The following is a 22,418-nucleotide window of genomic DNA, read 5'->3' as shown; positions in this document are numbered from 1 at the left end:
TCTTGGCCTCATTTTCCCAGTAACAAAAAAATACAAAATTTTGATACTTCTGTTCTATTTATATAGAAAAAAAGGGGGAAAAAAAGCAATAACCTCCCCCTGCCTTTGACATTAACAGCAGTGAATGATAAAAACATCCCACTCCCAAGCCTTGGAGAACTCTGCATCCCACTCTGGGACAGCCAGGCTGCAGCAGCACAAGCACCCCAGCACAGATCCCACCCAGCAGTGGAAAGACTGAGCACTAGCAAACATCTCCAGCCCACCCAGAGTATGTGGTGGTAATGGATGACAATTTGAATGAGAGCCACACTTTCATTTTCCAGATGGCTGAGTAATAAAAGGCTGATGGGAACATGAAATAGATTGGTCACACTCAGGGCAGTCTCCAGAGCAAATTTTCCCTAATCAATGACTTACGAGGTGCCAATAGCAGCCAGAGACCCCAGAGGGATGTTGGAAGAAGGCTTCTGAAGATCTCCACTCATGTTGAACCCAGCCATCACACCTGTATTTTGCAGACACACATGCAATTCAGAGTCAATCTAAGTTACAGGATATATAATACACATTGCAATATGTAATATAATTTGATTGCTCATTGATTGTTTCAGAACAGTAACTATAACTGTAACTATATCAGTTCATTGCGCTGCCACAATGCAAAATGCACAGACAAATACTGGCTCTCATCAATTATTTGGTAAAAAACTGTTCATGTTTTTAACAGAAGCAAGGCACCACTAACATGTCAAAGAAGCCTCTGTCTGGTTTGAACAATGCTGAGGGGAAACCCTCAGTATGTGAACAAAACCCATCTTATCTTTATAGAAACCTAACAGGAGACAATGCTGCCCAGTTGTTGAAAAGACAAATGTCACTGTTCATCAGGGCAGCCCATGCAGCAGGTGACACAGCCCTCAGACCAGATCCATTGCAGGCATTCACAGAGGACAGCCCCTGCTATGAAACAGACTGTCCTGTCCACATTAAATGATGATCACATTAGCAGAGGGAGTAACAGTGCTCTCGGCACGTAGGTGGCACCTTCCAGCCAAGGGATCTGCTTTGGAAGTAGGCATTATCTCTGCCTCACAGATAGGGAAACAGAAACGCTGAGAGGGCAAGTGATTGTCCCAGTGTCACGTAGAAAACACATGGCAGGACTAAGAATAAAGTACTGAACTGTTATTTTAGGCCAGAGTACAGGGTATTATACAATCAGGGACAGTCCTTAGCCTAAAAAATTACCATCTAAAGACGCAAGAGAGGGAAACAGGATGAAGCAGAGGATTAGTCTCCACATTAAGACTAGAAAGCCAAGGTACAGACTGGTTAAGGGGCTTTGTCCATAGTTGAAGGAGGAGTCATACCACACTTGTCAAGAAAACAGAGATTCCCTTGTCACATTATGCCACATAAGTCACATAAGTTTTCTTAGAAGACTTCAGGTGTGTGCTATAAATAAAAATAAAAAAAAATTTAAAATCTGTGGTTTAGAATCCTGATGAGAATTTGGACAACTTGAAGGCAGGACCAAAGACTTCAGGAAGCTAACTTCTGCCCATCACTGTCCCCCCCGGGATGTCAGACTAATGTCTTCATAAGGACACGTGGCCAGGAGCCAGCCAGCAGTGCTGATGGCACTGTCCCTGGGGCCAGGGTGAGATCACCACAGAACAATGGGAAGGAGGATGCCAGCACCATGGCACTCACAGCATCTGGCAACCCCGGCAGCAGGGGACCGACCACACGCCAGTCCACCACGGCTGCCAAGCCCAGCAGCCGTTCCTCGTGTTCAGAGGGCATAAGAATGACAAAGTCAGTCTCTGCAGCTGCAAATCTGAGTGACTACAACTCTAAATCAGCAACAGCCCATTGCATTTTAAAGCTCAAACACTGATTGCTGCTTGGAAGGGTTTTTTCCCAAGGTGAAGGATAGACAAGAGCCATGGGACCAATCTCAGGGTAAAGGGGACAAACCCAAATCAGCCAGATGGATGCTCTCCCTATTCCCTACAGACCTTGGCCTTTGATGAGCTGTCAGCACTGGCTGTGTTGCTAATCATGGAACACAAACTCTGCTCTGCTCTGTCCCAGGCTTTGCTATGCATCTTCATGGCACCATCTCCACATCTGCTCAAAGGGAATTGTAACACATCCTCTCCTTGCTGCCCTGCCATGAGGACAGCACATAAATGAGAACAAGGCACTCTCATGCTGCCAAACACATTCAGGGCTTTATTTATTTATTTATTATTAATGCTTTTTCCCTGATCATCTCCTTTTTTCCCTCCTTGATCAAGTCCACTCACCAGCCATCTTTTCCTCTCATCTCCACCATGGAGCCAGAGCCCCAACAGCCGTTCCCTGGTCCCCACAGAACCCTGGCTTTCCTCAGCTCCTGGAAGAGCTTTTCCTCCAAATTCAGACCAGATTTAAATCCTTGACACCATACTGAAGGCATTACAAATCAAGTTCTTAATTTTCTCCTGGAAGACTATTTTGTGGATATACTTCTAAACAGCACAGCTAAAAGTCTGTCAGCTGCTCTGGTTTTCTCTAGATAACACTTCCATGCAGTGTTCAAGCCCTGCTCCTTTCAAACAGCTACACAACAGGCTTAGCTAGAGGTGAGAAAAGTTAGGAAGGCAGAAGTCCATGGAAATGGTCACAAATATGCTAAATAAAGTCTCTATGAAGCACTCTTTGATGACATGCTACTTTGCAATTCAGAGACAAAGCAGAAAACTCAGAATTCTCTGAATTTTTCTTCTAAAGGGAACAAACTATTGTCAGGAGGACAGCTGTTAATCTCATGTGCTTCTTGGCCAGGTTACTCAAACATCTGGCACCACCTTTAAATCTTCCAGCTTGAGTCACCTCTCCCTCGTCCAAAGTCCTGCCTCAGCAAAGCACTGGGGAAACACCAAAATGGCATTTTCTGGACCAAACATAAAAAAGTTGAAGACGTGAGTCATCGGCACAGTGATGACTGCACAGCCCAGGCTGCCTCATTGCCTCCCTCCCACAGACCCACACACGCTCAGGAGCAGCCAAAGATGATTTCCCAGAGCCCAGATAAAGAGGATCTTGAGACTAATGATTGACCTCCTGCCCAGCAGTGACCAGGGGTCACACCCAGGCCACTGCACACCACTAGCTTCTGTCAGGGCTCCCAGGAGGTCACCAGAGTTTCATGGCTTCCAGAACCAAAGGTCAAGGCCACCACAGAGGGAACCAACTCAGATATTTTCAGCCACTCCAGCAAAAGCCATCTCCTCTGTGCTGCAATGATGACTGACACGACCAGTCAAAGGCATGGACAATCTGGTAGTACAGATGTATGGGCAATGCCAGAGACAGCTCTCCACCACCACCCAAATGTGATTTTCCAGACAGGATGACAGCTGCCAAAGAGCAGCTCTGAGAGGGTCTTTTGCAAGCAGCTGGCTGAGTTTTTCAATGAAAGGACAACCTGACTAATTAAAAAAAAATAACAGCCTAAACTATCTCCACCATTCATAGCCTCAGTTATCCTCTGCCAGAGAATTGATCTGACTTGCAAGAAGCCACAAAAATCCTTGTCAGAGATTCTGGCTCAACAGAGGAAAAACCCCACACTTGCATCTAAAACTCAGCAACACAGAGAGATCGGGATGTTCCTTCCTTCAGACACAGGCCTATCCCTAGGGAAATGGCCAATCCCTTCTAAGTCAAGCAGTCGTATCTGCAGATTGTCCATGGAGAAAATTATCCACCTCTCTGTTCCAATGAGATAGCAGACTGGATTTTCCACACTGGCTATTATCTTAGAGAGCAGCAGATAGTGACAAAGCTTCTGGACAAAGAATCATGAAAACACAGTCAACCCAGCCAGGAAATTATGGCTGAGACAGTCTGTACATTGCTGCTATTCCCAGTGTAATCTGGTCCTGGGCATCATCCAGGCAGTGGATATGTGCATGAGGGGACCACCTACGCTGTGTGTCAGACACAGCCATCAGCCCCACCAGCCATGGTCTGTAGCTGCAGATACAATCGCTCCTGCAAACGCCCTGTGCATTTTTCAGTGAACATACTATGAAATATAAAAGGTGGTTTTTTGTCTTTCACCCAGGAGGTGAAGAATGGAAAATCTTAGATAAGGCTTGTAGCTAAATTTTTTAAAGGGCCAACCTCTCCACTGATGTAAGCTGGCACCTCGCCATAGACTTCAATGGAGTTGCGCCAGTTTACATCATCTGATAACTTAGCCCAAAACTTCTAAATCTATTTGCTGTCATTTTGCAAGTGCCAGATATGGTTTATTTCAGAACTGGTTTCTGTGCAGTGATATTTTCCACTAACGCCGCTTCAAACGACATCTTACTTTCCTGTATCACAAGACAACACACTTCTTTCATTAGACAGAAAACCTGGGGGATTTAGTAGAAAAATGTTTTTTGCACAAGAGAAACAGCATTTATCTTAATTTTAAAAATGCACTGACGGCTGTGTGGCTGCTGCTGGGAGCAGGCTGTGGGCAGGCAGCTCCCCAGACTCCCTCCCTGTTGGAAAGTCCTGGCTGGGTGGGTATCCAAGTGTTCACCTATCACAGCACAGCAGCAAAATGTGTGCACTGAGAAGGTATTTACAAACATGCAGAAGAACAGCTGGTTAATGCACAGCATCTCTACTGGGGCACGTTCACATCTTCCACAGCGTGTATTTCATTTTGACTGGAGCCAGCAAATCCGAGTCTTCCATGCCCGTGCTCTCCCATTTAGGCCAGCTCTAGGTGTATGTTTTGGATCTCTTGGCTACTTCCCTATGGCTAAATGACAAACTTGGGGGAATAAAGCCAGCTTCATTGAACACCCAGCTGAAATGGATTTTTCACAGGTAGCAAACAGACAAGCCTCCGCTTACCAGCACTCAGCTGTAAAACTGAGTGAAGTTACTGGAGTAACTTCACTCGCATTGCTGGAGTCATACCAATAAAACACAGAGGAACAGAGAAAACAACCTGACCTGGAGCAAAACAATCCAAGGAGAATGCTCATGGGAGGCAGCATGGTGCTACTGGTCTGCAAAAGGCTGGGATAACCATCCTATGCCTGTCAGTGAAGCACATCCCAGCTGCTCCTCCTTCCTCTTTGGTCCTGGCAGGGGTCTCCCCACAGGTCCTGCTCCTCCTTGCTGAAGTGGCTGCCCCTCTTTGCTGTTACAGCTGCCAGCCTGCATTTCAGACATTTCTGTTTCACTGCTGTGTCTGCTGGAAATGGGCAACTTACAACCACTTTTCAGTATATCCCAGAGAACAAACTTAAGCTGGTTGAATTCAGATAGCCGTCTCAGAGAGAGAGAGAGAGAGGAAGAAGCCTGTCCTGAAGAGATCAAAATAGTTTCACTTCAAAGAGGAACATTTCATCTCAAAAGGCCCAAACAATTTGTTTCACAATTTCCGAAAGATTCTTTTTATAGACTTTGTTATCAAAATAGCATCTTAAATTGTAGGCTAGCATATGCTAAAAATTAAAAATAGTAAACACAACTTCTAATAATTAAAGATAAACAGAACATTGCTGTAGGTCAAAGAACTGTTTCAAACTGGCTCAATGTAACCCCTCAAAACTAAAAAGCATATTGTTTTGCTGAAACTCTCCCCAAATTTCTGTTATACCTTTAGGCAAAGGATTTTACTTGCAGTGCTTCAGACAGGTCACTGTGGGAGTTTCAGCAGAGGTGGGTGCCACTGAGGGATGGTGGTGGGGAGGATCACAGGCTGGAGGGGAGAGCCTGGGAGCAGTGCTAAGCTGTCCCTGTCACTCCCCAGTGCCACTTGCTCACCCTCTGCATCACACTGCCTGCCCTGAAGCAGCAGCACTGGCAGCAGAGAAGTCTTGACTCCCATCCTAGAAATTTTTTAATCAGACCACAAGCTCGTCCACTCAGAGCACCAAACACAGCCCTGCATTTTATGAGGCTCCTGAACTTCACAGTGCTCTGAACAGCAATGACAGGAGTGATAGGGATGTTATATGGTACCACTGGAACTGCTGCTCTGAAGGAATAATTTAAATCCTGTAAATAACCAAGCAATTAAAAGGAACACATGAAAAAGCTGTGTTAACAACTGAAGTAATTATACACCATCCCAAACTGTATTTTCAGAGAATGTTTGACATTACTACTGGTATTACTACTCCTAACTTTACAGAGCAACAGGCTGCCAGAGCTTTAAACAAATTGTATTTATTAGCTTTGGCATTCTTCCTAGCAGCCAAGCATTAGCAGTGACAAAAAATCATTTAATATGGTTAATCACAGTAATTTTCTGCACGGTTTTGTCACAACTGTTCCTTCTTCTATAACCAAGGAACTAGAAAAATCTTGCTTTCCTACACCAGTGGCAGAGCTCATGAGGAAGGTCTTTTTCTCTTGGGGACTCACTTGGGCCAAGCAGAAATTACTACAAAAAAGAGGGCAGAAGACATCTTCTCCATGGTGCCAATAGTTCAGGAAGGTGAATTTTCAAGGAGGAAGTCTACAGAGGCAATAGCCAGCCTGATAAGGTGGGAGAGAGGATGTCAAAGAAAAATCTGAAGCCCTGCACTAGGTGCACCAGACAAAGTGACTTCTGCTACCAGACCATTCCTCCAGATCCATCTGGTTCACAAAACCCTTTAGTTTGTCTCCTTGTACCGCAGCAATTCTGCAACTTCCAGTGAGTCGCTTAGACCTAATCCTCTGAAAATTCATTCTGTAATCCAAGGATTCATCACTATGGAAACTGCTTATAATCAGTACTTTTTATAGCTTAAAACACCCAGTATCAACAAAAGGTATTGTAACTTCAGATAGTTACTGCATTCCCACTGGAGACTGCTAGCTCTGGAAAGGGGACATGCATCTTCCTGAAAACTTAAGGGAATGAATAATAGAAGGTGTCTAACTAAGCTCATAAATGTAAGCTCTGCTGACATACAAGGATGAACCACAGCGAGTGGTGGGTCCATCATGGGCAATGGCATCAGCCCAGCTCAGCCACCTGCTAAGGTAAGGATGGAAAGAAAGTCCTCCTGTGCTCTTCCTACTCTCCCAGTGCAATAAAGTCATAAGGCTCATCTGATACGATAAATCATGATCAGTTCTTTTAAACAGGCTTGATAACTTCTGCCTGACAGCATTGGCCAAGATCAGTGCCTGAGCTTTTTCCTTGGCGGGGAAGGATTTACAGGATCACATCAACCCAAAGAGTTCACCAACAGTTTCTAACTGTTGAAGATCACGTTCAAGTGAATGAGACAGGAGTGCAAAGAATTTGAGATGCTGGAGGGAAGCCTGAACATTTGAACTGACCCCTTGGGTCTGCTATGACTAAGTGCAGTCCTGCTCGCTTCGCCTTGCAGCCCGGAGGAGCTCCCCTTGCTTCTGCTCATCTCCGAGATGTTCCTGTGGAGGAAAAAAGGGTGAGGATAAAACTTAATTGTACCTGTGGCAGCTGGGAAAAACACTCCAAAAACAGTGAAGAAGGACTCCCCCTGGCTGTAGTCTGGCAGTGTGTTGTTGAACATCAGCTCTTCAGAGTAGCCAACGAAGCCGTGCTCTGTGGAGACACAGAGGAGAGGAGAACCTCAGGAACTGTGGGGGCTGCAGGAGCCCCTCCAGCTGCTTCCAGCGACCTCCCCCCTCTGAACACATGCACCTGCAGGGGCTGCTTCCAAGCACCATCTGAAGGGATGAACATCAACTTACATGGTAGGGGAGAAGGCAGAAACCAGGGCTGCCACTCCTGCCCCATCTTTCTAAGGTCACACACAGGTTTTACTTTCCAAACAACTCTTACATAAGACAGGGGAGAGGGGAAAGCAGGGGGTGGGATACCAATGTCATGCACCTGGTTTACTGGGTATGTAATGGAGGATCCTACTCCCTCACTGCACACTTGAAGGACAGTTCAAATTCCACAAATCTCAATTTGTTAGGAAGGGTTAAGCCTGACAGCTGGCATGCAAGGCATTAATGAGGAAATATTTTAGATGCTTATAGACAGAAAAGATAACTCATGAAAGCAGGTTAAGGAATTAATGGGTGTGGCTATTAAATAATGATTTCATTTTTAACAGTTTAATAATTATTTCGTTCATTTAGCACTGCTTTTTACTGCAGTATCTTCATCTATGGGAATTTCTCCTCCCTGTCAGTAATCCAAATGCTCATGCCAGCTAGGGGTGGAAGGTGAGCAAAGTTGGTTCCTTTTTTTCTCCTGCCACTACAATCTATTTCCACAAGACATGTGACTCCAATAACCTGAATTTTCTCATTAGCAGGCAGGATGTTGTTTATGGCTGCACAGGGTTATGGCCAGAAATTAATAAAAGCCTCCATCAAAGCTGTCCCATGCCTCAAAGACAACATTAATGATGTTTGGACAGTAGATTAAACCAGAACATTAAATCAGAGCTCTGAGCGCAAGACATATCCATTTTAAGTCTCAGAATATAACTAACCACAGAACTTTGAAGTTTTCACAGAAAAACTCTATAGATAATCAAGTTTCCTACTACATCTGCATTCATTGTGTTGCCCAAACATGGATGGAAACACACTGATAGAAGAGGTCTCCTGCTGCTAGGCTTTGTAAAAGCACTAGCTCTCTTCACTAGGAACAAGTCCCAGATGAGATTTACAGGGAACAAGCTCAGCACAACACACTGACCTCTGAACCTCACAGATGTGTGCAGAAAGTGCAGTTTCTGGGGAAATAGAAGGGAAATTTGTGTAGGTTGTGTGTTCCTGTAAGTCCAGACCCATGTGGCTTCAACCAGAATTGATGCTCATGACAGCACAGCACATGGACTGTCTGCAGAGCTCCCACCAAACTGCTCGAGAGAAATGTTGATCCTTGGCCAAGGGATTTTTCACCAAGTACGTGCTCCTCATAGAAATTTTCATTTTTCATTTAAGAAGTAAAAAAATACTCATCTCACCCCACAAAGATCTACAGACCTTCTCCAACCATATCTTTGAAGCAGCAGCATCAAAGACATCCATGTCACTTGACAAGTTTGCCCCACTGATTCATAAAAATCTCCTGTGAAGCAAACTTTAGCCTCTCTTGATGGTTAACTCTCACATACTCCTGTCATTAAAGTTTTCCCTAATCAGAAATTGTCCTTTTGTCACCACTTGCCCTGTTTGTGGAGGTCATCTGAAATCCTGCCCCTCTCTGCCAGGCTGCTGAAAGCTCTTCCCATCTGGGGGTCATCTTCAGTCTGAATTTGCACATTCCCTTTTCCACCATCCAGGAAGTTAAGAAAAATACCAAATAACATCAAACCAAAACCAGACTGTTGCAGAACCCCACCAGGCACAGCACCCTGCTTTGTAAGTAAATCATCTCCAGCTGGGGTCTTCCAATGGTGTTTTGGGGCTATATAACTTAAATGAGGCACTTTGGGTGCCTTCTGTTTCTGTCCTCATACAAAAGGCCAAGTGTACAGACCGGTGAACAACCAGACTCATTTTCTGTGGTACCCTTTTGGCCATACTATGGCCACACACTGACCAGGAGTCCAATGTCTGACCTGCACCTGTGTGCATCTGACCCCTATCACTCTTAAGAGATTAAATTATCCCCTAGTGTTCCATTCATTTGTATGTTGTTCCCTTTATTCCTCTAAGTGGAAATCCTCAGTGGAAGAGACAAAAGCCCGAAGCCATGGCAGATGTCACTGGAACCACAGAAAACAACAGCCGTGGATTTGTTGAAAGAGCCACAGGATGTGCCTACAACTCTATCCCACTTCTGCTTCCTCCCCTCACAGCTCTGGCAGGTGAGAGGCCATTCCACATTTCCCCTGTATACAGTACCAGGAACTTTCTTGACTAATTAAAGAGAAGTTCATCCAAATGTTAGCTGTCATTGCACCCTCATTTCTCACTCAATCACCCTCCTATGAAGCAAACCTCACATCTCTTTTGATCAGACTGGGATCTGCAGTCACCATTAAGTTAGGTGCTGAGGACAACATGCTGGGAGCATCTCCTGCCTGCCCTCATGCCTGCGGCCAGTGCAAGTCATCTGTGACCTTTCAGCTGTCATATTAATGCAACTAATTGTACTTGAAGGGGCAATTGGGCTGAAAATCATCCAAAACAAAACAGGAATCAGCAACTGAGACCGGTAGGTTAAACCAACAGAGCCCTCAGTCAGTTGTTCACAGAGTCAATTATCCACATCCCATTGAAAGTGCACTTCAAAAGGACGAGCTTCGGAAGGAGGAGGGAAGGAAATGTGATAGGGTCTATATTTGGCACTCTGATCTTCAAACGAGGCAAGATCATTTTATACATTTTTTCTGTAAGGAGATCTTTTTCTCCAGCTTACTGCTGGGTACAAGATCCAAACCAGATTCCTCCCTCTTTGCTCATTACAAAATATTTGTCTGAAAAATTTTGCTTTCAATCAATTTATGCAACCCCACAGCCTCTAAATCCTGCCTTTAATGATCCTGCTCTCAGCTGGCTTGCAGAGGGCTGGAGCTGAAGTGCTATAAACAATCTTCCCTGTGTCATGCTAGAAGAAAAGAATCCGGTTCCTTCTCTGTGCCGTGTCAGCCTTATGGGAAATGCACAATAAAGAGCAATAACAATTTATTTTCATCATTAGATACTCAATACGTAGAAAGCAAATAATGCATTTCTCAAGTGGTTGATCTGATCTAAATAAACAATGGGGGAAAAATTACTTAGAGCAACATCTGAATTATTCCTGTGATTCTTCACAAAACAAGTCCTTCCAGTTGCTCTTACTAAAATAATGTAATAAACAGAAAAAAGCACCTAGAAAATTTGAAATGGAAGAGCTTTCAGGATGAGCATTCTCTGTTCACATGTGCAGGGGGACCACAGGAGGCTGCACACCAGCCTGATGTAGTCAGAGAAGAAGGAGGAAGATGGTCACAACTCTGATGTCTTCCCAGTCATCACAGATGCCTGGGAGGAGGCACCAGCTTTCATCTGGTTACCACTGCTGCATCCACTCTCTTCCCCAGTGGGTTTGGGCTTTTCTTGTACTTTCTCCCACCTCTCACCCTGTGGAAGAGCATGAAAGCACAAGGTTTTTGGCACTCAGGACTCCCCTTATGAGGGCAGCCCCTCCATGAAGCCCAGGAGGTTCCAGAATGGGAACTCAAGGAGGTTGGAGAAGGGGCTCAAGGAGAAGCTGTGGTTACACAGGGTCAGGCCATTATGCAACAGCACAGAGCACAGCGATGCTGCCAAGTTCCAGGCAACCTGGAGCTCATTACAGATTAGTTAAGTCTTGGCCAAATTCAATAAGCCTGTTCACAAGCTTAAGGTTAAGTAAAGCCTGGCACCGAGGCAGGGGCTAAGTAGTGCAAAAATGGAAAACCACCTTAAGAAACAGCTCCCTGAAGACAGTCCCATATTGCACTCTGCTTGTGATTAGAGATTTTAATTACAAAGGTGAATGCTGAAGGCTTGAAATGGTGAGATTTTTTTTCTTTTCCAAAATAAGTGAGCCCACACATTCCCTCCTGGAAGGTACTTGCTGAGATCTGCTTTCAGAGGAACAGCTGGAAGTGTTTGTCTTGCAGCACATTTCCCAGGTCTGACCTCAGCATTTTCAGGATCCTGTGTGATGTGTAAGACATGGAGTGCCAAAGAATAATTATATATCCTTGCCATAATTATCTCTGCTCTCTATCTTTTTCCCATTTCTTCTTCCACCACTAAGCCCTTCTGGCATAAGTTCTGAAATCCAGTTGTTCTCCTTGGATGCCAGTCCAAACACACACCCAGAATGAGGTCCTGGTGTGGGTGCTGGAGATATCTGGGCACAGCACAGTGGAGAAAACAGGAATGGTCCTCACAGCCTGGTCCCACAGCTGCCATCCTCATCTGAACACACACCTCTGCAGTAAGATAAAGTTTCATTCCTCACCAACCACATGCTTACATTTTCCTCCTCCAAACTCTTAGCCAAGGGCAAGGTATAAGCCCAGAACTTCTGAGCTGTTGAGTCCCCCACGGGTAAGTCAAGCCCTGTCAGGCTGGTAACTCTCAGAAGTTGTGGTCTATCAGATGACTGCTGGGTGTCCTAAACCAAATTAATTCCCAAACAGATTGGAGTGCTCTACAGCAGGGAAGGAATGAAATTCTCCCCACAAAAGCCCTTGAAATACAAATTCTTCTCCTGCCTGCAGAATAAGCTCACCCATAGTCTGGTGATGACCAAACTCCCCCAAACACATATACTACCCACAGCTTATCATGTGAGAGTAGCATCTTCACTTGTCAAAGGAAAGTTAGGCATGCCTGGCTTAAATTAAGTAAAATTCTGATGCCAAAGCATCACCAGCAATAGGTTTTTCAGCATCTCAGTGTGCAATTGCAGATACACAGGGTTAACCACCCACGTAGGAGCTGTGCATGTGCAGAGATGAGCAAAAGCAATGAATGTCACCAGAATCCCAAGGACTTTATCTTTGTATTTCTCCCCCTACTCTACACAAACACCAAAATTTAACTTCAGACAACAAACAGCACAAGATCATTTGATGCAACTGCTCTGAGTGATGCTGTGCACCAACACAGCCACGTTCTGGGTGACTGTGGATTTCTTCAGTGAAGTGCTGGATGTGCCAGAAAATGACATGGGTCCAGCTGACCATACAGCACACCCAGTAATAAAATATGAAAATGGTGCACCTCCCCAGTGGGTTGGCATAATCAAAGAGGCATGAGGAGGGCACCACAGTCATGAACACTTGAATCTCTTTTCCCAACAGAATGAAAAATAAATCAATCAAAGCAGTGCAGTCACAAGCCTCCACATCCCTCCATACACACACCTGGGTTTCCTGTGTTTGGGCTCATTTAACACCAACATTAACAACCACATTCCCAAACTCTTCCAAGGCCAGGCTGTTTCTGTAGCCACACCTTCACAACTACCCAGCTCCTGAGGTCCTCACAACATTTTTTCCCAGGCAAGTCCAACACTACCACTGCTACTGCCAGGCATTGCATTACTGCTGCCAGCCTGGTACAGGTCAGGTGCAGACAGAAATGTATGAGAAAAATGTGGAAAGGTTGGGAAGGAAAGCTGGCAGAGGGCAGTAATGGTGGGGGTGGAGAGAGGACAGTGTGGTGATTTTCTCATGCTATCAATCCACTGCTCAACTTGCTGTGGGCTGACACTCGACCTGAGGGATGCATGAACAGATTTTCATCAGAAAGTCACAGTTCTCCAAGAGAATGGTGAGGGAACAGATGAGTCATGGAAGCAGACGGTGTCAAGCAGCAGAGCTGTGCTGACAAGAACAGAGAATAAACGACCTTTGCTGAACTTATAAAGGAATACAGAAATGTTTTAACATCTTCCACGACATCTCTTGTTTCACCTTTGGATAGACAGGTTTTGGCTGGAAGACTGGGAAGAAGCAGAAGGAAAAGAGGAGAGCTGCAGGGGGGCAGAGCTTGAGGAGATGGGACAAACGGAGGAGATTGATGCCCCTGTCTTCTGTCATCTACCACTGGACTTGCCTACCCAGGGGACCACATGCATCAAATCCAGGTTGCCCTTTTCTGCAGCTCCAGTGCAACACCTGTGCCATGTGAGTCAGCATGGAGCAGTGCACATTTCCTACAAGCCAGGAGTATATCAGCTCCACGTTGGACTTGTGGGCAGCAGCACAGCTCCATAGCTGGAGATGGGGCATGTGCAGCGCAGCCCAGAGAAGAGCAAACACAGGATCATTCCTTCTCCATATGTCACAAATGATGTCATGACTTTGCTTCATCTCAGTCCTCAGGGCCACATCCTGCCTGCTGGCAGCCTCAGTATTTCTGCTTTAAGAACCTTAAACTAGGCAAGAGAGAAAAATAGGAACTTTTGTGTTGAATACATGCAGGTCAACAATTATGCAGTGACAAAAACGAAGCTATTACACAATTAACATATCAGCCTGTGGTCACACTGAGAGATCAGTGCACAAAGGCTGCAGAGCAGCTGCCTGGGCTGCCAGGGCACTGAGAGATGCAGGATGTGGGAACTCCTCAGCTCCTGCTCTACTTCACCCCAACCCATGTTGCTGTTGGCAGCCCTTAGCAGAAAGGGTTGGGAAGAGGAGGTAAGGATGCAGAGAGACTCAATTCCCTTTGTAATTTCATTCTTAAGTGCCAGTTAAACAAATTAACGATCAAAAGAGCTCGGAGTGACCACAGACCCCAAGCCACAGGGAGCAGAAGCAAAAGCAGCACCTCTGTCACTGCTGTGACCCCGTATGTCAGGACCAGCTGAAAATCACCACAGCCAGCATCACCCCACACCTCACAGCAAGTGACACACTCAAAAAGGCCAAACCAAAGCTGAGCAGCAAGAGGCAGCCCAGGCTGGGGAAAGAAGCTCATTGCTATTTTTCCACTTGTGAACAAACAAGCTCCTATTTTATCATCAGCACTTAGGGAGATTGTTTCATGAATCAGGACAAACACCACACTTAGTTTCAAATTCATCAGAGCTGCAAGCAGCAAAAAATAGGTTTTAGTGGGAAAAAGTTTGGCAAGAGGGTGGTGGGAGGAAGGATTAAAGCAAATGTACAGAAAGCAGGGAAGGAGTTGCCTTGCCCAATACTTTCTCTCACCCACAATAAAGCCAGCAAACCTAAAAAGAGAGTATGTACAGTCTGTAATTGAAGGAGCAAAAGCCACAGTTAAAACAATCTAAAAAGGCCAAGCCCTGAGAAAGGCAACTCGAATCCCTTATCTTTTGATGGAAAAGAATGTGCTCCCTGAGATTAATGACGTGTTTACCCAAAAGGAAATCGCCGCCCTTCTGAAGCAGCGAGTGTTTGTTCCTCCGAGTCCCTGTTTTCTGCTCCAGAGCTGATCTCCCAAACCTCCTGTTTAAAGTCAACACACAATACGGCTTCCTGCTGCTGTGGGCTCCCGGGGATCCCACCATTAACCCTCTCCCAAAAAACCACCCTCCACCCCACCTGTGTACCCCCAGCAAGAGCAGCAGAGACAAACCCGGGGTGTTTGGGTGTCACTCGGAGCAGGAGCAGCACAGGGACCGGCAGGGCCAGGAATCACCCCAGTGCACAAACACCGCTAGCTGAGCAGACAGATGAGCAAGTGGGGAGACTGCCAGTGCTATCGAGGGAAAACACTCTGGGCAACCTCTTCTGAAACTGCTCGGGGTTTCAGCAGCGAGTCCCGCAGATCAGCCTGCTGCAGGATGCTTCTTGGAAAGAGGCTTGACATCAGCAATGTTCTGCTGTGTTAGAGGAGGCACGGGGCACATGGGATCGCTGCACTGGAAGCAGAAGCTCCAGGGCCGATCTGTTGGAGGAAACCCCCCAAAAAAACCTGCTCGAGGTCATCATTCCTTTACATATTTGTCCTCTTTGGTAACCGCATCCCCGTCTCCTCGTGGAGCATCCCAGCCATGAGAGCAATCGGATCGTGAGCACCTCCTCTCCCTAAAGCCAATGGACCTGCACTTCTGGGTGCTAGCCAAAGGCTAAAAATAGCGTAAAAGGCAGAATAAACAAAGGGAGCTGTTGAAATCTGTCTCTGATTTCTGTCTCTAGCTAATGGAGCAATTATCATTTGCAGGATGCTGTCACCTCTCTCAGATCAGGAGGCAGCCAGGCTCCCCCCAGGCTCCCCCCAGCCACATCACATCTCCTGCAGGACTGGACGGGGTGGGAGGAAATGCTAATTTCTGCCCAACTCCCCATGAGCCTGCTTTATCTCTGCCTCAGCTTCTCGGCAAAGTGGAAAAGCACTAACATACACAAGAGCACACTCAGAGCCTGCATGGGCAGCTCCTCACCACAAAAGCACTGCTTAAATAAAGGAAAATTGTGGAATGTGCCCATGGAAGTAGCTAGCAGAGCTGTTTAGCACTTTGTCTCTACAGGTTGATGGGGTTTATTAATTTTTTCCAAAATAAAAAGCCAAAAAAAATTAACATTTTCTGCAGTTAGAAACTCTGAAATTCTGACTAGGAGAAAAAAAGTAAGATATTTTAACACAGGTGTTTCAACTTATTAAATTCTTCTTATGTTTTGCATTATTTAAGCTAAGCACTAGACTTGTTGTAATATATAAATTCCTCCATTACTATTTGATTTTTTTGATGTGGTAATTTCAGCCTGGCTTGTTCAGTGGTATTCAAACCAGCTGGCAAAAATTATTTTATTCATTGCAAAGAGGACAAGAAGTACAGTGTCCCTTGCTCCATCCTTCTTCTAGGAAAAGCTTTCATCAATGGAGTATCATCAGTTACAGGATGGTATTTATTGGAACTCATGCCCAGAGTGCCCAGCTGTGGGAGGCTCTGAAGAACTTCTCCAGTGAAAAGCCCTAGGCTCAAGAGATCAGAATTTAGGCTGAGTCAGGGCACAACAATTGGAGGAAAATGAGTGGCAGCTCAGTGGTGATGACACACATCCTTTGGACTCCTCAGAGTGACCACCCCTCCATCTCAGAGTGCTCCCTGTATTGTTTGGGAAAAAGCCCAATCCATGCTGATCAAATCCCCATCTTTCAAAGGAAAGATGATACAACTTAATCCTCCAGATCCTGCCAGGAGTCTTCTGCCATCCTCATGACAGCATCCCATACTCCCAGCTTCCCATAATAAATTGTGGCTATATGATCCATATGACACTGGTACTTCAAAAGAAAACTATTCCTTTTGTTTTGATTTTGTGTCTAAAATGATAGTTTGTTTTTAGTTTTGGAAGGTTTTCATTATCCTCTATACACAACACACACAGCTACAGCCTGGCTTCAGAACACAAATCAAACCAAACAGTGTTTGATTTTGGAAAGGCTGAGCAAGAAGTTGTCACCTAAAAGGATTTTTTTGTTTGCTTGTTTAAAACTATTAATTGAATTCTGTGTAAGTCATAGAATACATTTTCCCTACAATAATCAATTTTTCAATAGATGCATTTCCCTCTTTGAGTGAAAAAGAAAACCAGAAGGAACCACTGAGCCACAATCCAGGTTAGTGAAGGTACAACCAGGATAAAATCCCTTACAGACAAAAAAGGCCAAAAATTGTTAACACAAGCCAGGAGAGAGGACGAACAGTAGATAAGGACCTATTTCCTACACAAAATTGTCTCTTTAGCCTAGGAGAGGATTGCAAACTAGAAGTGAAGTGTCTGGAGGAAGAGTCTGGTATCTAGGAATTATCTTAATAAATTAAATCCCTAAATAAGGAAAGCTGATTCAGGGCACAGCTGAACTGTGACTGGAATTAAACACTGGGGGAATTAAAAAGAGAGGAGGTAAAATATCTCCATAATTTGAAAACTATTATATGGCAGCACCAAAAAAAGAGGAAAAAAAAATAATCACTGCAATTAAATAAAACTGTCCCATTTAAACACAGAAATGGGGAGAGAGGGAGAGATTGTGAGATGGTATATATCTTCTTTGAACCAATCACTTTTATTAGTTCTCTAGCATTAAACAAAATGCTGCTGAAGGAGAGCCTGCACAGGAGGTTTTGTGGGAGGAATGGATGGGGAAAGCCCACATGAAGGCAAAGTCTAGCAGGGAACTTGAAAAGCCAGCCAAGGTATTTCAAGATTTATTTACAAGTTCTAGGAAGATGAGATTAGCATTGCTTCTCAGGGAAGCAGCAAAGAAATTAAAGGTTAAATCTATGTGTACAAAAGCTCCTGTGTACATCAGGAACTCTATTACCTACTGAGCAAGTTTAAACCCGTAACAACCTCAGCAAAACCTCTCCTGGCTCCAGGGATGGGCCTGGGCCAGACATTCCATTCAGTGGCACATCTTAGGGTTTCAGGGGAGGCCAGGACCCTCCTCATCCTCAGCAGCACATGTCAGAGGGCTGCTCACTCACATGGCTACCCAGATGGAGCAGCCCAGAGAAAAGAAGACTGAAGAAGAGCACCAGAGGTCTTCCAACCAAGGTGGTTTAATGCAAAAGGGAAGGAGACCAGATTGTGCCAAGTCCTCAAGAGACCCAAACCAGCAGGTTTGGGCTGCAGGAAAGGGGGTTAGCCTGGGATAGCTGTGACTAGAGCAGGGTCCCCAAGGATGCAGCAAAGGATCCATCACTGGGAATGTTTAGGAGCAGATTGGATGCACATGGCATCCATCCCCAGCGCAGCCCAGCCGGTGCAGGAGGGCGGGACCGCAGACCCTGAGCCCTCCTCCCCTGTTTACCCACCTCCTGGGAGATGCCTCGGGGCAGCAGGCTCAGGAGTCCTGCCAGGTCTCGGCACAGCAGGGACACCGGGATGCCGGTCCCAGCCCCGGCAGCAGCTGCGCTGACACCTGAGCATCCGCCGCAATCGAGACTGCTGCTCCTCAACGCAGCCCTGCCGCTGGACGTCCTCCAGCATGGAAACAATGTGAAAACCCACCTACAAACAGGGCTGCAGAGTTACAGCTCAACCCAACTGCTTTGGTTTTTAGTTCTAAATAAACTGCATTAAATACCTGCTTCAGAGAACCTGGGCAGAGTGGTGTAGCTTTCCTCTCACTATCTAAATAAGGCCTCTAACAATGTTATCACTTTCCAAAACACATCTGTCCCGCAGCTCCTAGCCCAGACAATTGGCAGGTAACCAGTTAATAAATGTCTTCGCCAGACTGTTGAATAGGCTGGCCCCGACTCAAGAGTGATGTCAGGGCCATTCAATGCACTATAATTGGAAAAACCTGGGGAAAGCAATCCCATGTTTTTTAATAAATAAAGAGTGTATTAGCAGCCTCCTGCCTTTACTCACCACGGTGTGTACCTTATTCAGCAGCAAAGTGGGATTTTATTTTTTTTCTGCTGCCGTTTGCACGGTGATTTCTACTTGGGATTTGATGCCAGTTTCCAGATGTGTCTCAGGCCAGGAAGTCAGCAATCAGCCTGGATAAAGCCTCTGGGACTTGCTGCAGATCATCTTCTGACACACACATCCTTCCTGCACCCTCTCTTATGATACTGGAGCACACCCCTCTTGCCCAAAAATAAAATAAAACAACCCAGAGCCAAGCAGAAGCCCCTGATTAGAATGCTTTGATCACTCTCATATTCAATCTGTGGCAATATTTTTAATTAATTCATTCCACCGAAGCCCCAGAGGCAGCATTTGAGGGATCTTTACAACACCACAGTGTCTATATACATAAATCACTTTAACAATTGCAGGTTCCCTGTCTGCCAGAGCAGCTCCAGGCAAAACTCATCTCCCACAGATCCTCACCAGTGGTACCCACAGGACTGCATCAGCTCCCCAGCTCAGCCATAGAACATTGGAGGAGGATGAATCCTCCAAAGCACTTGCCCTCAGAGGAATAAATGAAGATGATAAATGAGTTTTCTGGGCTCTGTGTGAGCAGCTTTGGGAAGCTGAAACCCAAGTGGGTGACGTGAAGGATGTGGTTTGCATGGAAAAGAATCCCAAGCAGAAGCACCCTGACAGCAATATGCCTTTCAAACCTCCCTGCATCCCTGAGAAATGAACTACCCAGATTTTCCAGCCTGAGGAGAGGGGTTTAGCCCCACACAGCCAAGCTCCACGCTCACCCCAGCCATGTGGTACCATCTGCAGCAGGACAGGGGAACCCCAGCCCAAGGGGAATTACTGAATTGCTAACAATTACTGAATTTCTAACAAGATAATTTATTTTTTTCCCCCACCAGGCATTTAAGAGGCTGTTGTTGGGCCCCTTTTGCTCACGTTGTGATTCCTTTCATCTCCCCATCAAAGCAGAACGAAATTAACAGCAGCCCTCCTCCCAGGGATGGCCGCCCCATGAGCTCCCACAGCCGCTCTGCTTTCACAGGGCACCTGGGAGTCACCACCAAAACAGGAAAGCAGGCGCCTAATTGGAAGGGAGTATTTGGGAGTCACCCTACACAAAAATTAGCAGAGATATGCTAGGAAAATAAAGTAGTGGGCATTAACGGATGGCTTATCTTCTTTTTTCCGTGACTCTAATGTTCAGGACGTGAAAAGGCCAAAAAGTTTCACATACTGTTCTGAGGAGCTGGTCAGGGAGAGGAGCATCCTCTCCTCTACTTTCACTGCTCCTCCCAAAATAACTCAGCCTGATTTTGGGGTATGGACCTCCATCATTAAAATACACATACACAAGCCAAAACAACTCTGCACTGCTGCTATGAAAATTTGTAGCAAATGCCGGGTCTTGGTGATGGGCTGAAAAAGCTGACTGATTTCAATTCACCTGTGTTAGGTTTGCTAAAAACACTAACCTGTGCCTAGGGAGAAAGGGAATAGGGATATCTGCTGCCTGAAGAAAGGAGCACAGGGGCCTCTGTTTTTGGAGGAGGGACTGAATTTTAAGGTAAGCGGCCAGAGACAGCTCAAGGAGGTTGGTTTTCAGACAGAACAGGGAGCCCCTCTCCTCACTACCCACCCTTGGCAGAGATCCCAGCCTGGGACTCTGACCAAGCCCCAGGGGAAGTGCCAGCTGAAGCCAAGGGAGGATTTAGGATTAACTCCAAAAAATCAGCGAGTCCCACCCCACCCTGCAGGCAGCCTGTGGAAAGGAGCAAGAGCCCTGGGGGCAAGGCAGAGGGACAGGGTAGCCTGGTAGCAAGCAGGCTGGGAGGCCCATAGGGGTCAGCAGCACCTGGACAAGTGACCCAGAGCACTCCCTGCCCCCTGGAGCCACTCAGCTCCTCCAGTCCCACCTCCTGGCTGCAGGAGTCGGGGTGGCTCTTGGCGCATGAGTGAGCCACAGCGAGAGAGAGGAAAAAAAAGGAGAAAGAGCAGCAGGAAGCCCTGCTGAGAAGCCCCCTTTTGTGTAAACATGCTCCGTCCTCAGACTAAAAATAAAGGCAAACCACAGGAAGGGAGTGAGTGCTTGGACAATATCCGATTTGGTGTGTGCCTGGGTGTGAGCTGCGGGAATGGGGAGAAGAGCAGGGGACTCCACCCAGCGCAACCACACAAAGGCAGCCAGTTAAGACCTTCAAGATGGACAGGCATTCCTGGAGATTATTTAAATTCAAGTAACTGCTGCTTGGCAGATGTGCAGTCCTTTGGTATGTGCGCAGCACTTGGAAATGTTAAGAGAGGGAAAAGGCTGCCATGGCAGAAAAGGCAGGATGACTGCACAAGCCCCATTTTGCAGGGTCAGAGACCGAGACCCAAGGCTGTGAACTGAAACCTCATAAACCTGCCATAAAACAAGGACACGACCCAGACAAGCTGTCAGCTACAATCCAGCTCACAGCTCCAAAAACCACCTCTCCCTGCGCGTTGCCTTTGCATCTCAGGTCCTGCTGCAGCCACAGAAACAAACTGAAAACAACTGCACGTTCCTGAGGGCTGTGAAGAGCAGATCAGTGGAACGCCCACCCCAAAGGGCTCTCAAATGCTTCCCCCCGTGCGGGGCTCTGATGCACTGCACCCTGCCCTTGCCATCAGCTGGCTCCGGAGGCTGCTGCTGCACCCGCATGTCCCGCCTGCAGGCTCCTTGCAGGAGGGATGCTTTGCTGGTGGCTGCAATCCCGAGAGTTAGGCATCAGGCATCCATCCATCCATCCATCCATCCATCCATCCATCCATCCATCCATCCATCCATCCATCCATCCATCCATCCATCCATCCCTGCCGAACAGAGAGCGGGCAGCCCGGCCTGAGGAGGCTCCGGGGAGCGCAGCGCTCAGCCTCGGTGCTCACACACCACTCAGAGGTCTGCTGGGGAAATGCAGCACTTGGGGGGACCCCCCCGCCCAGGCTGGAGGGAAACCTCCCATCCCAAATTACTCGCACAGGGAAGCGTCTGTGGAAGCACTGAAACCATCCCACGGCTCTCCGCTGGCACTGTCCCACCCTAGGGCAGCGCTGCTCTGGGCTACTGGGATCCCGCCACCATCAGGTGGGATCAGGTCCCTCTTGCCCTGGAAGCCCTCCTCTCTTTAGTCAGGCATGGCTAAACTCCAATGTTCAGTCGCCTCGTTTCCCTCCCTTTCTCTATTTTCTGTCAGAGGAATATGACAGCGTTTGGCATTGGAGGAAATCAAAGACAGCTATGTTGGCCTCCACTTGGGCACGTTTCCTGCTGACGTTTATATTCCTTTAATTCTTGCCTCCTGGTCCTATGTTCACTTTCCTACAATTGGGTCTCACCTGGAGTATTTATTTTTCTCTACTATTAGAAAGGTCTACTACGAGCACAAGGAAAATACAACACACTCCCCCCCAGCCCCGTTTCCTCTAGAAAACAACTTCCTATGAAACGCAGCTGTTTGGAGCAGGTCGCTTGCTTCCTCTGCAAAACACACCACAACTGTCCTTGCTTCATTCTCATTTACAAGTATTGCTGAAACTTTCACAGGCTCTCGTTTGGGGCATTTCCTACATGCTAAATATAAAGTGTAAATG

General features: G+C 46.5%; 1 protein-coding gene across 4 annotated transcripts in view; it reads right to left on the bottom strand.

The window, feature by feature from the left end:
• Positions 1 to 22,418, bottom strand: part of SLC12A8 (solute carrier family 12 member 8) — a 50,902-nt gene that overhangs the window by 17,055 nt on the left and 11,429 nt on the right. For all 4 annotated transcript variants that reach the window (XR_009277782.1, XM_058840399.1, XM_058840398.1 and 1 more), the window contains exons 6-7: positions 7,478 to 7,591; positions 421 to 508 (exon numbers count right to left, since the gene is read on the bottom strand). Coding sequence is in view for 3 of the 4 variants with exons in the window: in XM_058840399.1 (XP_058696382.1) it covers positions 421 to 508; positions 7,478 to 7,591 (202 nt within the window). In the remaining variant the exon portion in view is untranslated. The remainder of the gene's footprint in view (positions 1 to 420; positions 509 to 7,477; positions 7,592 to 22,418) is intronic.

The sequence above is a fragment of the Poecile atricapillus genome, chromosome 5 (assembly GCF_030490865.1).
Source record: "Poecile atricapillus isolate bPoeAtr1 chromosome 5, bPoeAtr1.hap1, whole genome shotgun sequence".
NCBI lineage: Eukaryota > Metazoa > Chordata > Aves > Passeriformes > Paridae > Poecile > Poecile atricapillus.
The sequence above is the reverse complement of the archived record's forward strand: the minus strand, read 5'-3'. Positions and strand labels throughout refer to the sequence as shown.